This window comes from Rhopalosiphum padi, chromosome 2 (assembly GCF_020882245.1).
Source record: "Rhopalosiphum padi isolate XX-2018 chromosome 2, ASM2088224v1, whole genome shotgun sequence".
Taxonomy (NCBI): Eukaryota; Metazoa; Arthropoda; class Insecta; order Hemiptera; family Aphididae; genus Rhopalosiphum; species Rhopalosiphum padi.
This window is the reverse complement of record NC_083598.1, coordinates 50499399-50518402: the sequence shown is the minus strand read 5'-3', so window position 1 is coordinate 50518402 and position 19004 is coordinate 50499399. Positions and strand designations below refer to the sequence as shown.

The 19004-nt window shown below is 28.7% G+C and overlaps 1 protein-coding gene across 1 annotated transcript; it reads left to right on the top strand.

Annotated features, from left to right (window-relative positions):
* Window positions 1–9958: 9958 nt before the first annotated feature.
* On the top strand, window positions 9959–18636 carry LOC132922381 (protein atonal-like). The gene is made up of 4 exons (XM_060985865.1): window positions 9959–10211; window positions 12099–12733; window positions 15075–15590; window positions 17593–18636. The coding sequence occupies exons 1-4, from the start codon at window positions 10154–10156 to the stop codon at window positions 17734–17736; spliced, it is 1353 nt and encodes a 450-aa protein (XP_060841848.1). The 5' UTR covers window positions 9959–10153; the 3' UTR covers window positions 17737–18636.
* Window positions 18637–19004: the final 368 nt, after the last annotated feature.

The window sequence follows — 19004 nt, the reverse complement described above, 5'->3', positions numbered from 1 at the left end:
CCGGAAGAAACATCGCTGAAAAACATCGATTAGTGAACTTGGAGTGTTTTGTTTATATATTCGATGTATATAGTTCCACTTACGTAGTCATGTAGGTTTCTTTAAAATATTTAAATTTACTAGCACTCATCTTTTTTTTAATTTTGCAAAATCCTTATAATATAAATTAAATAAAATATTTTTGCATAATATAATGAATCGATTTTACATAATTGCCATGGAGAGCAATTTTGATATTATGAGATACAATAATTTATTATATTATTTACACATTATTCAGAATTATTTGCTTATGCACAAAATACCGACAAATCTTAAACAGCAGCTGATGTGTAGCTATGTGAGCTGTAGGTACTATATTAGGTATATGTTGTGGAGTATTAAGTGGCGGCGTGAATAGCTATTTTATGAGGCGTCCGCCTCGTGCAAAACCGAGGGTGGGTTGGTGGGTATCTCAATGGGCAATGACTCCACTCTCCAGAACCTATAATAGATGGCTAGATTAGTCTTTAATTTATACTCTTATAGTTACACTTAACGGCGTATATACCTAAACCTTAATAAATTGTATAGGTGACCCACGTTATATTATTGATAAATTGTTTAAAATGTGAGAAAAAAATTGGTGGGCGGGCACTTATTTAAAATAGTTGCTTTAAAGGAAAAAAATTTCACACTGCCACTGAGAGTAAGTATATACGTATAAATGTAATCAAACACGAATTATTATGAATATAATAATACCTACTAAATTTGTATTAATACTGTTAATAGATCTACCACATTTGTGATATTTCTACATGCAACTTTAAAATTAGGGCTAGGATTTATACGCATTATTATGTTATAAGTTTTTTAGTTTTTAATGTTTGTAATGTTGTAAAAAAAAATTCTACAAATTGACTTATATTGATACAAATTATATATTTTTTTATTTCTTATTTTTACATATGTATTGAAGTAAACATATTTTAACTGTATAAACACCATATAAACACAAAAAATCTATCTCTATTATAGTATATCTAAACGAAAGTTGAATGATGCCATGTCATATTACGTTCCTAATTTCAGTTTCATAAAATCAGTAATTTTGTCTTTGATGGAAAAAATGTAAAAATGTATGTACCTATATTGTATATTTTAACAAAATTAAATTTATATTTTATGTTACATGAAAATGAAAATCCTAGCCCAACTTATAAAGTTATAAGTTACTAGTTTTTAAAATTGAGAACATTGAAAATATTTTATATTGAAAAACGATAATATCTAAATTATAATATAAATAATAGCTAGTGTACCTATATAAAACAATTACAATTTTCTAAACTATTCGCCAACACATTTTATCAATTTTCGTTTTATTAAATATATGTATATAAGCAAAATGCTTTTGGTCGTTAATTATCCGTGAAAATATCTCAAAAAATAACACCGGTTATAATAATTAATTGTTTTTTATTTATTACTAAAAACTTACAGCTAGTCAGTATACATCTATAGTAGCCGTATAATAACAAAATGTATTTCGCAAATGACATTATATCGCTGCATATGGTATATAAACTACGGTTTATAGTGTTTATACGTTTGTAAATTCTATACCGTAAAATACGGTATAATAGTGGTAAAATGTTTTTATTAGATGCCTATTGCCTATATGCGCTTTTATATAGAACCTACTGCGACAAAATTAAAGACCAGAAGGCAAAAGGTGTTATGTGACGTGCAACGTGTTTATTGAGTCAAAAATATTTTATTATAGTAATAAGTAATAACTAAATCGTAAAAATAATATTACGTATACAAAATTAATACAGATGAATATTATCGTAATAACCGTTTTCTGTCAACAAAAAAATACCTCACACTCAGTTGCAGCCAAAGGAATACATTGAAGCGGTTATAAGTTTATAACTAAATAATAATTTATTTATATAGCTATACTTGTACCTACAGTTGTACCTATGTAGTATATAGTTTACCACACCGGGCAGGCCGAGACATTGACGCTTATGCCGAAAATTAAAATTTTAGAATTCAACTGACGGCAAACGTCGGATAGTAAAAATATTTTACACACACATACAGCCGAGTTTATATACCTGTACGGGTGTACAGCATTATTGCAGTGTGTAGTGTGGAAAATGGAAACCGCCATTGGCGTGTGAGAACCGTGGCCGTAAAAATTTGTCCCATTTCACCGGGTTTCTGCGAAAAAACAACAAAAATAAAAGTGCACATTAAATAATATACACAATATACCTATAACCGCGCATATGCATATAATATATATTTACGTCATATCATATATATATGTATACAGTACCTACACACACACATCGAGGTCGTCGCGTGTACATATTATATTATATACATAAATATAATATAATAATATATAAGACGCCAGTTGTACATTATAATACGATATATTATATCATATGACGTATATAAATATTATGCGCCTGTGCGAGTTGACATTTCGGCGGGCGGCCCCACAGATGGAAAATATTAAAATCCGAAATTAATCAACACGCTGTTATTGCTGCAGCAGCGCCGCAGAGAGGTTTTCGACACCGCACACTCGCGTGGTATTATACCTATACACACCTTATATACACTACACGACTGCACATATATATTGTATAATAGTGGCGCCTGACATTAGGGTCCGACCCGATTTTTATAATATTTATTCGTTATTTTTTTTCATATGTTTACACACACACGCACACATACACATATATATATATATATATATATATTATAGCATCATGCGCATTAAGATTTCTGTGGGTCATCGAGACGGACGAGACGTACTTGTCGTCGTCGACCGTCGTCCTCGTGTGTGAGGATATTTTATATTTTATGCGCATAGTGTATATTATAGGTATATATAGTATTGCGCGAACATATAATTCACTATTTACTAAGTAGGTATACACGCGGTGTAGTAATACGAAACGGTCAATGATCCTGCGAACAGCCCTTTTGAAGACCTTCTGAAAATCGGTAACGTTCACTGAGATAGAAGGCACCTTGATTTATTGCGGTAAAACTATAGTATTATAATATTGTATATACTCGACGTCAGTTTGCGGATTCGTTCCCGTAAACGCTTTAACACCCCGCGAAATAACCACGCGAGACTACGTCTACGAGGAATATTTTACAAGCATATTTATTACGTGTAGACCTGCTGTAGGATATTCGTCGTCCTATCCTTTTACACGTCATATTAAGTATTATTTACTTAACTTAACCATTGTTATGCATCGTAAGATCGACTTAAAATAACCTTTTCTAACACTGTCATCTATAGCTATCAGACAAACAAAATATATAGTTTTAAAAAAAAAGTCAGTACATATCCTAATAATATATTAATTAGCACAGCTATACAGTCTATAGAGAAGCGTATAGTTGAACATGATTTTAGACAATTGACTATTCTACATTTGAATTTTAATAAATAAGAAATTTCGTAGTATTGGTTTAAAAATGAATAATATTATAAGAACGCATAATTTGTTTATAACTAAATTTCAGATCTACTTTCGAGAATACTACATAATATTATAATAATGTGAAAAAAATTAAATGGAATTAATATCCAAAATGTGTATTGTATTTGCTATACCTAGATATACTATGGAAATATGCCGCTAAAGCTTATTTAATATGTGTGATGGTATTGTGAGTGCCATTTTTTTTGATAGCTAGTTTAAAATATATGTATATATAATATTATTATATGGTTATCAAACTAAAATCGTGAGGGAACGTGTAGAATTCTGTCAAAATGGCATTAGACATTGCATATTATACGAATAATAAACTACATATGGCTTAGATAAACGATATTATATAATGGGAATAAATGTGGAAAAAGAAGAACTAACTCGGAGATTATATAATGGCTGAAAGATGATAAATTAATGGAGTCAACGAGAGAGCCAGCAGTTAAATTGATATACCATATACGCGTATATATATATAATTATAGAAAAACATTTGAAGTGACTACATATAATATATCATATAAATATAATAGAATGTGCGGTTCTTATCATTTATAACATTTTAACAAATAACAATATGTCATCCCGAGCAGTGTAGAATATTATATATATTAATATGACAAAATATACTGTGTCTGTGTAGAATGAACTCAACAGTGACTAGTGTATAAGTATACACCTGTTCTTAAAATTGGGGTTCGAAAGAGTTGACACTATTGAGATGATCGTTTTGACGAAACTTTTTAAGAGGTTTTTTACGTAAATTGTAATAATGTATAGGTATATTAGCTACTATACAAAGAAAAAAATCTCTATCTATATGCGATGTGTTCAAAATATTCGTATGATGATGTTTTACATATTTTTTAAATGTCGCTTACTTCGGAGTTCATATTATAATACGCCACATGTTAAATTTATGTCAAGAAGTATAAAAATATGACTATACATAAGTTATTTATTATGTATATTTATAATATTTTAAGTGGGTTTCTAATTATTAACATATTATTAATTACAAATATACGTTTATATTTTCATTAGTTATGATCGATGCCAACATATAGGTATGGAAATATTATGACTTGATTACTATTTGCGGGGTTAAATTTTTGCTTTGTATAATATAACTATAATAATTCTATTAAATTAAATAATATAATATATGATTCCATATTATTACAATTTCACCCTATACGTATTTATCATACCGACATAAATATTTAAATCTAATTACACCATTATTCTTAATAAAATATTACAAGTTTGCAATTTAGCAGAGGTTAACCTAAACTTAGTATTTCGTGTATGTGTATTACGGACCAATTCAATACTTAAAAATTGAACTGTTTAAAAAACATAATATATTTATACAAATTAGCTGCCTTAAAAGTTTTCAATTTATCATAAGTCGTGCGAGATGTGTGTTGATAATTACAATTTATTCCATTAGGTTTGGTTAGGTTAGGTTAACGTGTATTTTGTGATTCAAGTCAATAACGTATCAATTAATAACGTATAATACCTAGTAATAATAATTTTCAAAAATTATAAAATAATATTAAATCTTACTTATTTTACCGTACCAACCACAATAGTACGACATAATTATATTCAATTTTTTCAATGGTATTTATTAGAAAAGTGTGTTGCCTAATACTGAGAGGCCAATATTTTGTTAGCAAATAATTGGTTAAAAATTTGAAATGTAAATTATGAAAGTATAATGTAACAATGAAAGCTTTAGAAAATATTTTTAAAAAAAATTTACTCAAAAACGTTTGAGTTTATATAAATTAAACCGTTGGCTGCAAATACGTATGATGATAAAGGAATAATATTTATTTAAAATGTATTTTTTTTCGGAGTAGTATTAGCTTACAGTAACGTATTTGTTTGGAATCGTATACCTTAATCCGGTAATAAATATTTTCAACAAAAACTTTTCTATTAAAATAAGTTTCTGACCAAAAACGATTTCGAATGAAATTAAAATTTTTCTCATCAAATTAGTCATCCCAGTTTATTATAATGAATGCACAATATATATAATTTTCATTGATTACTTTACATCAATCCTTGTAATTATACAAATAACACATTTCATTATGATAATAATACTTATAATATAGTCATGTATAAATAAAGACACGAGCGTTTTAAACGTAAAAATTTTTTTTTTAAACTTTAAATTTTCTTTTTATAATTTTTTTTAATGCGTTTAACTTTAAAAATTACGGTCATATTTTTACCACAAAAAATAATGATTTATACCATAATAATATACACTTATATAATGTTATGTATACCTAATATATTTTTCTCTGGCACTCGCCTCCTATTCGTTTGTACATATTATACTATAAATGTGGCATGCAAAGACCGCAATATGTTACTAAGACGTATATATACCTAATTTCGCATAATAATAATAATAATAATAATAGTATAATAACGATGCGGACGCGATATAATATAAAATATAATCAAATTACACTAATAAAGGAATATGAGTGCGTTCGCTTTAAACAACTGCAAAGTCCTCGTCGTTAATCTAATATTATGAACAATGCTTAAACTAGCGCATGCGTATCATTTGTGCCTGTTATATGTGTGAAAGCAATAATAACTTTCATGTAGGCGGAACCCGAATAGCCGGGCGGCTGATATAGACGTGTCGGAAACTCGAGGGGAAATGTGTTGCCGGCCAATGGATTTGATCGGAATAATAGCCGCGAGATTCTGCGCACTGAACCGGCGCACCGGAAATCATTTTTATACTACCGACGCCCTTGCACGCTTTTATAATATTGTTATTTTATATACAAGGTGATGTCTTTATTAGAATAAATAACCATTCTATCATCTAAGAAAACATATTTTTTTGTTTCTAAGGATTTCTATAATATAATATTATATAGGTAATAGGTATAGGTAGATCAATTTTCAAATCAGTACAGTTAATTAGTTATACTTATAAATAACTTTTATAAGTGGATTAATATAGTGTTCTAACATTTTGCGGCTATTATGGGCGCTATGCCACTGCATTCTGCTTCTGTTCATCTAAAATTGAATATACTTAAGCATTATATTATTATATGTGTATTTGAATAATAAATAATAATATACATAAATGTATGTATTATCTGTAGCTATACCTATATAATACAATTTAAACAATATGCTTTTATTTTTTTCCTTGGAGACGCTTTATTTTATATGCTATTATTTTAATTTAATGTAATACAATTTCGATCCTTGAAATAATAAATACTCCAACTATTTTGAGAAGAATTATAAAAAAAAAATGTTGGTTTGCATATAAAAGGTTAACAACGTTATTACAATTTATTAAAAACATAATTTATTTATTGTTAATATCAATATAAAAAACAATTTATTAACTAATAGTATTTAATTATTCATTATTTAAAATTCAAAATCATAAGCTCATCCAAGAAATTACTCAATGTTTTAATTAGAAAAAAAAACATTCCTATATCTTGGTATTGTTGGTCTTATATATGCAAAATATGTTTATTGTTTATAGTCAGTATTGTCATATAGCAACAGATCTTATTATATACATATATAATATTTAGACCTAGCTAGTTATAATAATTATTTATACAACATACTGCTGCAGAATTAAAAAAATTGATACAACATATAATAACAGTTATTCAATATTATATTATAGAAATTATTTTTTTATTTTATTTTATAGTTTAATAATAGGTTTTCTTAATTATATTATGTTTGACGAACATCATAATATGGTACATTGTATATAACTATTTAACATTAAATATGTCATCTGAATTTATTTTAAAACAATCGGTAAAAGTATCTAGGTTTAGATACTGTACAGATCACCTAAAAGTACAAAATTAATTTACCTTAAAATTCTATAATATAAAAAAAATCATTTTTCAGATATACCTTGCATCTCTATTCATTATAATATGCAATATATAATATATGCTTTTATAAGTTAAGATATTTTAGTGTACATGTGAGTGTATCGCATCTATTTATTACATAAAATCGTATTATACGTACTCGTACTCGTATAATATATTTTCGGTTGATTTTACAATACAGCTATAATAATATGTATGCATAATATACATATAGTACTTACAGATATATAATCAATTATATGATTGTAATATTATGATACAAATTATATGTAATAATTGAATATAAATTTATAGTTGTAATTTGTAAAGTGTAATTTAAGTTATAAAATTTTTTTATAATGATACAATTTAAAAGCAAAAAAAATTAGGTATTTGTTGTACAAAACTTTAAAACTAATATAAATGAATTATTACTTGTATTAGTTGTATTATTATAGTTTTATACCTCTGCCACAGCGGCAATAGTAATGTTGAAATATTATAAATATTTTTAAATTATTAAATTACATATTTTATTATTTAAATAATCGTTTGATACCTAACCTTTGAATACCGTCATAAATTCATAATTCATGTATGTATTATATTAAATATAAAATAAACGGTTTAATAATATGACGTAATAGTGTATCATCTTAAGTTTAAAATTATTGTTTTAGATAATAGACATTCAATTTATGAGAATTTCATATGTTATACGCGTCTATAAATATATAAGTTTTATAATAATATGCAAGTTTACCCATTATAATATACGGAATATTGCAGCTAATCTAAAAATGTACACGTGTATATACTATATAATATATTTAAGTACATCAGCTATTAACTTATTTTATTATAGACTTCTTTCAGTGATTAATTTTCCACAGCAGCCAACTATAATTTATATTACAAAATGTAAATATTATAATAATGTGTATTATGTGCGTTTATGACGTGTACCTATTTGTTTATTATTGAGTAAAATAATAAAGACTGCATTAATCAAGTGCAGGTTTCCGGCCAATCAGTCAAACTATATTTATACATATATATATATATATGTAGTAACATAAGAGCCTATACATAGGCTATAGATCACTGTATATAATCGTATCATAATATAATAATCGTATCATGCACTGTTTATACTATATAAGTATATTGTAGGTATATGTATATAAAGATTCAATATCCTTTCTTATCACCTTCTTTAATCGTTTAATAATTAATTTATTCAAATTGTAATTTTTGGAATATTAAAGTAGGTATACGTAGACTGGTTATACTTAAAAAAAATAAAGTAAATACTGTATTTTTATATATTTACTTTTTTATGTTATTTAAGAGGCAGATTTCTTTTGGAAAAACAATTTTCTTATTTTTCAAATGAGAAACAACTATTTTTATCTGTAAATTTTTAAGAATATAGGTATCTATGATTTGTTTTTGTTGTTAATACATTTAACTTAAAATTCAAAATGTTTGAGCTATTATAAACTTAATGTAGGCATTAAAAATAAAAATCCTATATATAATGGTTTGACATAAAATATAAAATACATTAGTAATATTAATGATTAATTCCAGTACTTATTAAACTCCAACATTTTTTACAAATGATAGATTTTCAAATCATCATAATTCATTGAGTATAGTCCCAATATATAATAATAGCTAGTAACCTATAAGCTTTTACCATATATGGACTATTATAATTAATATTCTTATAGTACATATAGTTTAATCAATTATTCGATTGCAAATTTCGAATAATAAAATACATTTCAAAAAAAATATTTTTATCTACTTATAACAATTTACACTGTACAGTGGTAATTATTATAAAAAAAAAATGTTTTTATCGCACAGGAAATTCCTTAAATAGTATTTATATTTACATAATTGAAAATATAGTATTTAAATAGGTAGAATAAAATTAGTAAAATTTCAAATTATCAACATTTGATTAAATTCATAATCAAAGGAAAAATGGGGAAGCGCATCACACTTAGTGAATCATCCTAAATATATATTGTTATGTATAGTCGACGATTGAGTACCCACAAATGTATTATAAAAATATATTCACACACGTGTATAAATATATATAAAGCTGTTAACTCGAAAAGAAGCAAAAAACTATAGCATAAGCATATTCAAAGCACTGCAGTACACAAAATCTATTATTTATTAATTTATTATACATTATATCCTATAATAATCTAATATCTATACATCTCTAGATGCATTAGGCAGTCATAAAATTACTAATTAGTCATCTCTGTCTAATATTTTTCATTATTTTGACATGGCGTTTAAGTCGACTAGAGTCGACTACTATACTATAATGTATGTATAAACGCACGTTTGTATGAGTGAGGCATTATATATATATATATATATATATATAATAAAGATATCGACGAACGCCCCTTGGAAACGGATGGGCGGGACTTGTACGAGCTGAAACAAGTGTCCCGCGTTTGGCCAGGGATCGACGGGATTAATCGTTGCAGTTGCAGAAACATTTGGGTACGACTATACGACGAGTGCACATCACGATCGCGTCAAAATCCCCAAAGTAGTTACACAAAATAAATTTTTTTTCATTTTTCGGGGATTTTGGTGTTATTGCCAGCCGATGGTAGAATAGTTTTTCACGTGTCTATAACCCGTGTCTCAGTGTAAAAAAATTGTGTTCATCGTCGCCTGCGTGCCATGGCGAGCGATATAATCAACTATTCTTCGCGACATAATTATCAGCCGAATTATTCAGGTAAGCAATTGCATTTTTTTTATTAATCACAAAACGTGCGCTCATCCTACTAGGATTTATATATATATATTTATGTTTATTCCGCCGATTATACGTAATGTAGGTAATAGGTATAACATTATAAATTTACGTTATGCATAAATATACATACAATCAATCGTATATAATCTATAGATATACAATTTTTTTTAATTTTTAGTATTTTATAGTGAGCTTACACATACTTTATCAATTTTAAATGTTATATTACATGTATTTGTTTACAAAAATAAAATATTTTTACATATTATAACAAAATATTATATATAAATTTATAAATTAACAATTGCAGCATCCCCAAAAAGCCCCCTCAAGTATATAATAATATTACCTAATACCTATCATCATCGTAATATAAATGTACTCTAATTTAAAAATAAATAACAGTGTTTGAATTGACAAATCATACGACTAAACAGTTAGATATATTAAATGCTTAAATACTCGAGTTTATAGATTTTTAAAATTATTATTATGAGTGTATACAAATTAAAAATTATTAAAATAATTCTTATTTAGAAAATTTATTCAAATCCTCTAAATATTTTATACGTGAATCCTATAAATACATAATATGACGTGTATGTATACAAATGGTAATCAAGTATCATCTCTATACTAGACTTATTTCATTTGATTCGGCCCTATAGAGACGGTGTGTATATTGTAGTATGTATATTATATAGTTTTATTAAATTATTAAAATTAAATCTATATATGATATATATATATATATATACTATTTTTCTGAGAACTTTCAATAACAAATATAGGTATGTGATGCATTTATCAAATACTGTACAAGCATAATAGTTAAGTTCGTAACAATAAACAACTATACATTAATACGAACAATTATAGTAGTTATATATCTTATACATATATTTATACTCATAAAATATATATATTATATAATTTAATTATAGTGTATATTATTCGAGATTGTGGTTGTATTTTTTGATTATTATCATGGATGTAATTCATTATTATACATGCACACTAAAAAATATTATTTAAAATTGGTAATTTAAACAATATTGGGTAGTGTTTATGGAAAAATCATAAATCCAGAGAATATAAATACCGCAATGTACATAATATTATCAACACGGTTAATGTTAGAGTTTTGCACCTAGATTATTGATTCGAGTTTCGGATTTCATAGGTATAATAAAAATTGAAAACATCATCTGAGTGTTAAATTAATAATCGTTTTTAATCGTTTAGGATGAAAACCCTAAAAATGAAAATTAAAAAAGTGATCTTCGGATGTACACGATGTAAATTTAAGTATACCGCATTAGTTAAATATTATTATCATCAAATTAACTTAGTTCACCAAAATTTTAAGCATACTTGTACTTATATGTTATTACATATTACACTTGATAATGAATTAATACAATTATTCCTTCGATAACATTTTTTTTTTAAACAATTAAATACAAAATCGATCTCTGAATTCACACGATATTTGTAAAATAAAAAATTATGCAGATTTCGGGTGTTTAATGAATTTTTTTTTATAGATTTTATGGGTTTTGGTAAATTCTGGTGCGAAATCTTTATTATTATTTTTAATATTAGTATTAATAGTTATATACGAATTGCCTACCATATATAAATTATATAATATAATTAAGTGTAAAGTGGTTCATAATCATAATTTCATATAAGCTTCACTAAAATACACCAAATAAAAAGACGTTTTTATGTATACAGAAACGTGTTTTTGAAATTTTATAATAATAATAAAAAAATGAAGCTTATACTGTAACATTATAATATAATATGTCCGTTATAATGTCGTATGATAACGATGAACGAAACGACATTTTCGCGTTACAGTTAAACAAGAATGCATGACGGCCATCAGTGCGGCAGCTGCGCCGTCGTCGTCGTCAGCAGTGGCCGGCGACGGGCGTTACGTCGTCCAGGACCTGTCACCGTCGGCGCCGTCCTACTGGATGCCCGGCGCGGAACAGCAGCAGCTAGTGACGTGTGTCGTCGGTCACCCGATCGGTAGCACCGCGTCGTCTTCGTCGTCGTTCGTGGACGACGAGTCCACGTCGTACGAGGATATCACGTACAACAATTACGGGCCGTCGTCTGTGGCCGCGCTGCAGGCCGCTGCCGCGGCCGCGTCCGCCGTGGCCAACTGCGACTACGGTAGCCTTTACGGTCATCATCTGCAGCAACAGCAACAGCAGCAGCAGCAACAGTTGCAGCTGCAACAGCCGTTGCTGCAGTACGGTAACGTCGGTTACTACGAAGCCGGCGGCGGCGGCGGTAGTGGCGGTTACCATCAGCTCGGTCACTTGCAGGGCTACAACGAAAAGCCGGTGGCGTACGACAACAACAATGCGGCCGACGTTTGTGACATGAATTCTGCAGTAACGGCCGCCTCAGTGGCTGTCACTTACGACGGCTCGTACGCCGCGCCCGACGTGTCACAGCTCGATCGACAGCCGCTCACACCACAGGTAACGCACCCGTTTAATTGTACATCATTTACGTGGGCTCACGACCTTTTTTTTATCACCTAAATATATTTGTGTTAAAAACTAAAAATTTATATAAATATAGAAGTCTTATTGGTTGATATATTTGTATTAGTTTAAATTTTTTTTCCATATTACTGTCTACCTATGTACTTCTTTATGATTATGGTTAACATGAAATACCTATATAATATCGATTCGGCAGAACCTATAGTACGATCCTGTTAGGATAACCAAAAATATCAAATGAATAAATTATGTTTATTTAACTGTTTTTCAGTTCTATAATACAACCCTTTATTAATACCGTTTCGGGTCCACGTGATTGTTTGTTAGTTAGAATTGTTGAGTAATGATAACTAAACCTATACGACTATATAGGTATATATATATATATAAAGTAGATTTAAAAAAAAATACTGATTTATATTAAACTATTGTTTCTGAGTACTGGTGGTTTATAAATAATATATATATGGATATATACATCAGTCCCATTTTACGCGAGCGGAACTGTCGCGCTACAAAATAAATCGCGAAATTCCCGTACCTATATGATATTATGCGTTTAAATTATACGACCCGTTTCAATTTACCCGCCTGTCTTTTTTTTTTTACTTCCCGGGTTAGGTAGAGCACTTTGGTTTTTATTTAATGGGTTTGGATTTATGACTACGTATTATATAATACCTACTCCAACACGTGTAGTGTATCCCATACCGCTGCAGTGTTACACGCTGCACTATATTTGTATATAATGTATTATATATACATATGTACACGGTACCCGACCCCGGAAAGGTGCAAACCAACTCAAAAAAATGTACTATTTTCAGATAGTTGTATAGTTTTAATTATTATTTATGCATACAAGTAATAGTATACTCGCTTGCACATGCGCTAGATACATCACGCGTGCAGTTTAAATGTCACGAAAAATCAAAACAGAGAAATACCTACTCTTTTTGAATCAAAAATCCTGAGCAGTAATGAATATAATTCTAGAGCCTATTGTAAGCGGATTGCAAATATTTTACAGTTTACTCTTCGTGAAAAGGGTTTATTTTTTTAATATTCGCGCTTCTTTGTGCGTCTGAAATGCAGTTTGCAGGGTAAACATTTTTTTTATGAAGATAATATGGATTCTATTTATATGAAACACGCAGACCGGCAGTTTATGTTCAGCTTTTGTCTCTTATTACGTACGATTTAAAATTCTCATTACAGTTTTAACGATTAATTTAACTAACTTTCGAATTATTGGAAAGAGGCCAATATGAAACCACGTCTTTAAGCGTAGTTGTATATCAGTCTGTATACGTTATAATAATAATTATTTGAATATTGAGAGAACAATATAAAAATATGCTGACAGTAGAATAATACGCCTTCCAATACGAATAACTTTCACTAACGAAAGGGTTAAGCACCTAATTGTTATATAATACGTTTATTATAACAGCACATAAATTATATTTATATTTTATAGGTAGTTGTTAACAGATTTTTGTACTCAAACCCAATCGTAAGCTCAAAAAATCGATCAGCTAAAATTAATAGAGCAACTCCCGAAACACGAAAATCAATAAGGTTATTTTTACTTGAACTGTAGAAGTCATAACTTAAATAATAATTATACCAAGCGTGCCCAATCTTTTTCAACTTGCGGGCCACATTCCAAATTTATATTTATACTGCGGGCTGTATATATTTCACGGTTTTATTTTGTTCATTTCTATAAAATATACAATGGATATATTATTATTTCATTTATCGAATTTATGATTCTAATCGTGTGTGTTTAAAGTATTGAATATTTCCACGTTAGTCGCTAGTTTGTTTTTTTCATTAGTAACTGTAGGTTCACATTTCTTGTTTGAAAAAAATAATTAATTAAATTTTAATTATTAAAATGTCTTGATAAAAAGCATAACATTTACACTGAATTATGTCATGTTTTCATTTATAATTAAAAAAAAAAATGTAAGATATTTTGTAATTTTTAAAAGCTTATTAAAATAATATTTTTATTTTATTTATACCTATAAAAATTTCTATTTTTTATAAAATGGTTATGGACTGGTTTACTTTTATGGACCACGGGATGGGCACGTCTGAATTATACTACCTATTTATAGAATATATAGTAATTATATATATTTAGTATATATAGTCGATGAATAACTAAACTTTAATCAGCCATTAGATGTCTTCAAACGATCGTTGACATACTTGAAATAGAGATAAATTATTTAGCAACCCTCCGCCAATTGCTGCTTATATTAAAAACAATACATTATATTAAGCCGTTTCCTTTTAACAGTATCGTCCTACACAACAAAATAGCAATAACATTAACAACGCCGTCGCCGACAACGAAGACGGCGACGACGACGACGAAGCAATACGCAACGACGACAACAATACACGATTGCAACTGCAACGGCGACAACAGTTGCAACAGCAACAGCATCTGTTGCAGCAACAGTGCATTTCTTCAGAGTCTGCACCGACTACTCTGATTCCGGCGGCGGTGCCTGTGGTGCGCGTTGTTAAGCGCAGGAACACGGCCAACAAGAAGGAACGGCGGCGGACGCAGAGCATCAACAACGCATTCTCCGACCTCCGGGACTGCATACCCAACGTACCGTCCGACACCAAACTGTCGAAAATCAAAACGCTTCGATTGGCCACATCCTACATTGGTTACCTGATGACCGTGCTGGACAGCGATGACCCGGACACGGACGGTTTCAAAGCCGACCTGTCCGCGCACACGTCCAAGCGGTCGTCGCAGGTGTCACACGTGCAGGTCCTCGACAAGACCCCACAACAGCAGGTTTGTACATCACTATAAACGTCATTATAGGGTTAATTTCTGGTGCACGAAAATTGATATGATGTATAAATAAATATTATGTATGTATTAAAATAACGTTAAAAATGTTTAATCAAACGAAGAAAAAAAAATGTTTATCAGACAACTATAGTGCACGTAAATTAGATTGTAAATCCAATAAATACGATGAACATATTAATCGTGTGCGTTGATGAATTTTCTTCGGTGTATTTACTCATACAGCGTTTATTACTTAATTAAGTTATAAAAGGTTAAAAATCAAAACGTCCTATTAAATTTACTATCACACGATTGAGCATAAAAAACCTTCTTTACGACATGATTGAGTACATATATCGACGGATCAAAGAATATAGAAATACTGCTTAAATTACCATTTAAATTGTATTTTCAAATTTCGGGGTGAAATGTATTTACCAGCGAATATTTTTACTTTTTGATTTTGGTCGGAAAATATACCCGTTGTATAACAATATAAGGAGGTGTTAAAACGTTTAAAATTATTTCGGTAAGATTTTAAAATCTCAAATTTAGCGTTTTGAATGTTCTGATTTGGTTTTGGATTATTATAATTATACACAAAAAAGGTACACCAAGAAAATAGAATAATATAGTTCCGTCTATATTCCGGTTAAAAGATTTTTTTAAAGCACTACACGACGATGTTATGCAACGAAATTTTATTATATCTACTGTAAATGTATATTTGACCTTATCAATAAAATATATTATGTATTGAATGTATATTTAAGAAAATTGTAGGTATTCATGATTTTTAATATTTTTAGCAGTTATTGGTTTATCATCATGACTTGAAATAAAAACTAAAGGTTAGGTTAGATTAAGTTAAGTAGGTGCCTATGTCCTATATAGTTATAAGGGATATTCAATTATTGTAGTAGAAATAATATGTATAAGTATGTTAACAAAGGATATTTTAGATGTTTCTAATTAAATGTTTCTTAAATGATTCAATTCGTGTGCCGAGAAATGATTTATGGTTATTTACATAGGTATTAGGTATGCATATTTTTAACATAATTTTTTAATCCTTTTTTACTATAACAACGTCGTTTTAAACCATATAATATGCAATAATGTGTTTTTTCGTGCAGTTCTCGTCACGACATAAAAAAAAAACTAGAAATCAAATTTTTTTTTTCTAAATCACGAAAGTTTCTCGAAATAAATCATCTATTATGTGCGGACAAATCATTTTTAAAATCCACTAAAGCAGGCTGAATAGTATATTTTCAACAACGTAGTATCACGCACATTTAATGCATAATATTCTATGCACAAGCGAGAGCGACTTTGTTTATACAATAAAAGATAAAACAATAATACAAATAATACAATACAATATATATACATATTTATTTATTAATACACCATTGTTATTATCAGGCTGGTCGCATTACGGCCAAATTCGATTGTCGTTTTTAATGTAGTCGAGCGGCGTTTGTTGCACCCGACCCAGCTATGGTGTAATTAAATAATATAATATTGGCGCGCGCCTGCTATATCGCGGAACCCTAAATTATGATTAGCGAGGGTATATTTATTATGTGATTGCCAGCAATCAACTATAATTTATAAACCATAACCGTGTTCAAACGCTACAATACACTTATAATAATATAATACTATCATTATATTATAATATTATAATAAAACCGTCTGGGATGGCATCGTATAATATTGTGTAATGTGTGTATAATATTTACACGTCTGACACGTGACACATTGACACTTTGAAGGCGATATCTATTTATTATTATTTTATATAATGACGACGGCTATTATAAACATAATATAATAATGTGTGGCGTGTGCACACTACGGCAACAGGTTATTAAATAATAAATATTAATGCATATCATTTTGAGTAAGCACCAGTGCACCACTCATAAAACGATGTACTAATGTTACATTATATGACAATAATATTAAAATATACAATTTATTTTTTGTCGCATAGATGATGGTCACCCGAAATCCTTTGAATACTACCAATGACCATCACCAACACCAAGAACATCAACATCACCACAAACGGAGCAAAGGCAGGACCGGGTGGCCACAAGATGTTTGGGCATTAGAACTTAAACAAGAACAAGTGTAACGACGCGCCTGGTGTATGCCTTTCAGTGACCTTTTTAGTTGTTAAAGAATGATCAAATCATATAAGGACAGAAAACAAATCTTATGCCTGCGTGTAAAGGATCACCACCACCGATCCTAAGTGTATTTAATTATAAATAACGTGTTAACAGTTAATAGTTATAATATACCTATATACTATAGTATATTAACTTTGTGTATAATGTTATAAACGAAACCACATATTATATTATACATTAGACACAATAGATACAGTACGAGACATAAGTTTATTATATATTTATTTTATTCCTACAACGATTCGTCGCGTTAAACGATAGCCATGTTATTATTTATTTATTTATATCTAAGATTGCTGTTAAACATTTTTTGTTTTTGTTTTACAACACATTTAAATCACATAATTGCCACAAAAATGGTGAGTCAATTGTAGATACATAGAACAAAATATGTCTATATGTAGGAATAATATTAAGGACAGAAAGTAGGCGGGTCAATCCTCGCGGCAACACACAATATACGAGTATTATACACATTTTGTTTAGAGCACTGCTGCAACTGAGTCCTGTAAATATATTTGATCCATCACACGGATTTCGCTTCCCGTCATTTCGCTTTAAAATCGAGAGAAATAAGATTGGACATGTTATTATTATTATTATGATAGGTATATATATTTTATATTTATAGGTATATGTATATTTATTATTTGTTTTTTTCTTTAATAAATCTTTTGAATATTTTGTAATTACTTCTATACCATACAATGTCATTATATTATATTATATTAATTATTTAACGAGATGCATATTATTATTGTATTTATATAAATTGTATATATATTATATATATTGTACTTTTGTCCTATATACGTGTATTATTAAACGAGATAAATATATTATTTTCTACGTGTTTTACGTTTAACAATGTTTTGCATTACGATTTGTCGATTCCCGATTTTGTATTTAACACACCTGGAAATGTATATAGCTGAATGTTATTTATTAATAACAATAAATAATGTGCTTCCGATTTAAACATTTAAAGTAGATATATATAATAATAAAATGATTATTTTTTCTTGTAACCAAAAATATTGATCAAAATACCCTACATCGTATTTTGATCGGTTCGGTGTTGATGTCGAAAAGCTCAACTCATACTATACTATATCGTTTATTACATTGTGCATGATAATAAAATTATTATTATCATCATTATCGTCGTCATCATTGTATTATTTATATGTATATGACAAATGACGCGACG

Bases quoted from the DNA above. Each gene is read 5' to 3' on its own strand.
- LOC132922381 (XM_060985865.1), top strand. From the start codon at position 10,154: ATGGCGAGCGATATAATCAACTATTCTTCGCGACATAATTATCAGCCG. The intron at 12,734-15,074 runs GTAACGCACCCG...TCCTTTTAACAG, and splicing joins GACAGCCGCTCACACCACAG to TATCGTCCTACACAACAAAA. The intron at 15,591-17,592 runs GTTTGTACATCA...TTTGTCGCATAG, and splicing joins ACAAGACCCCACAACAGCAG to ATGATGGTCACCCGAAATCC.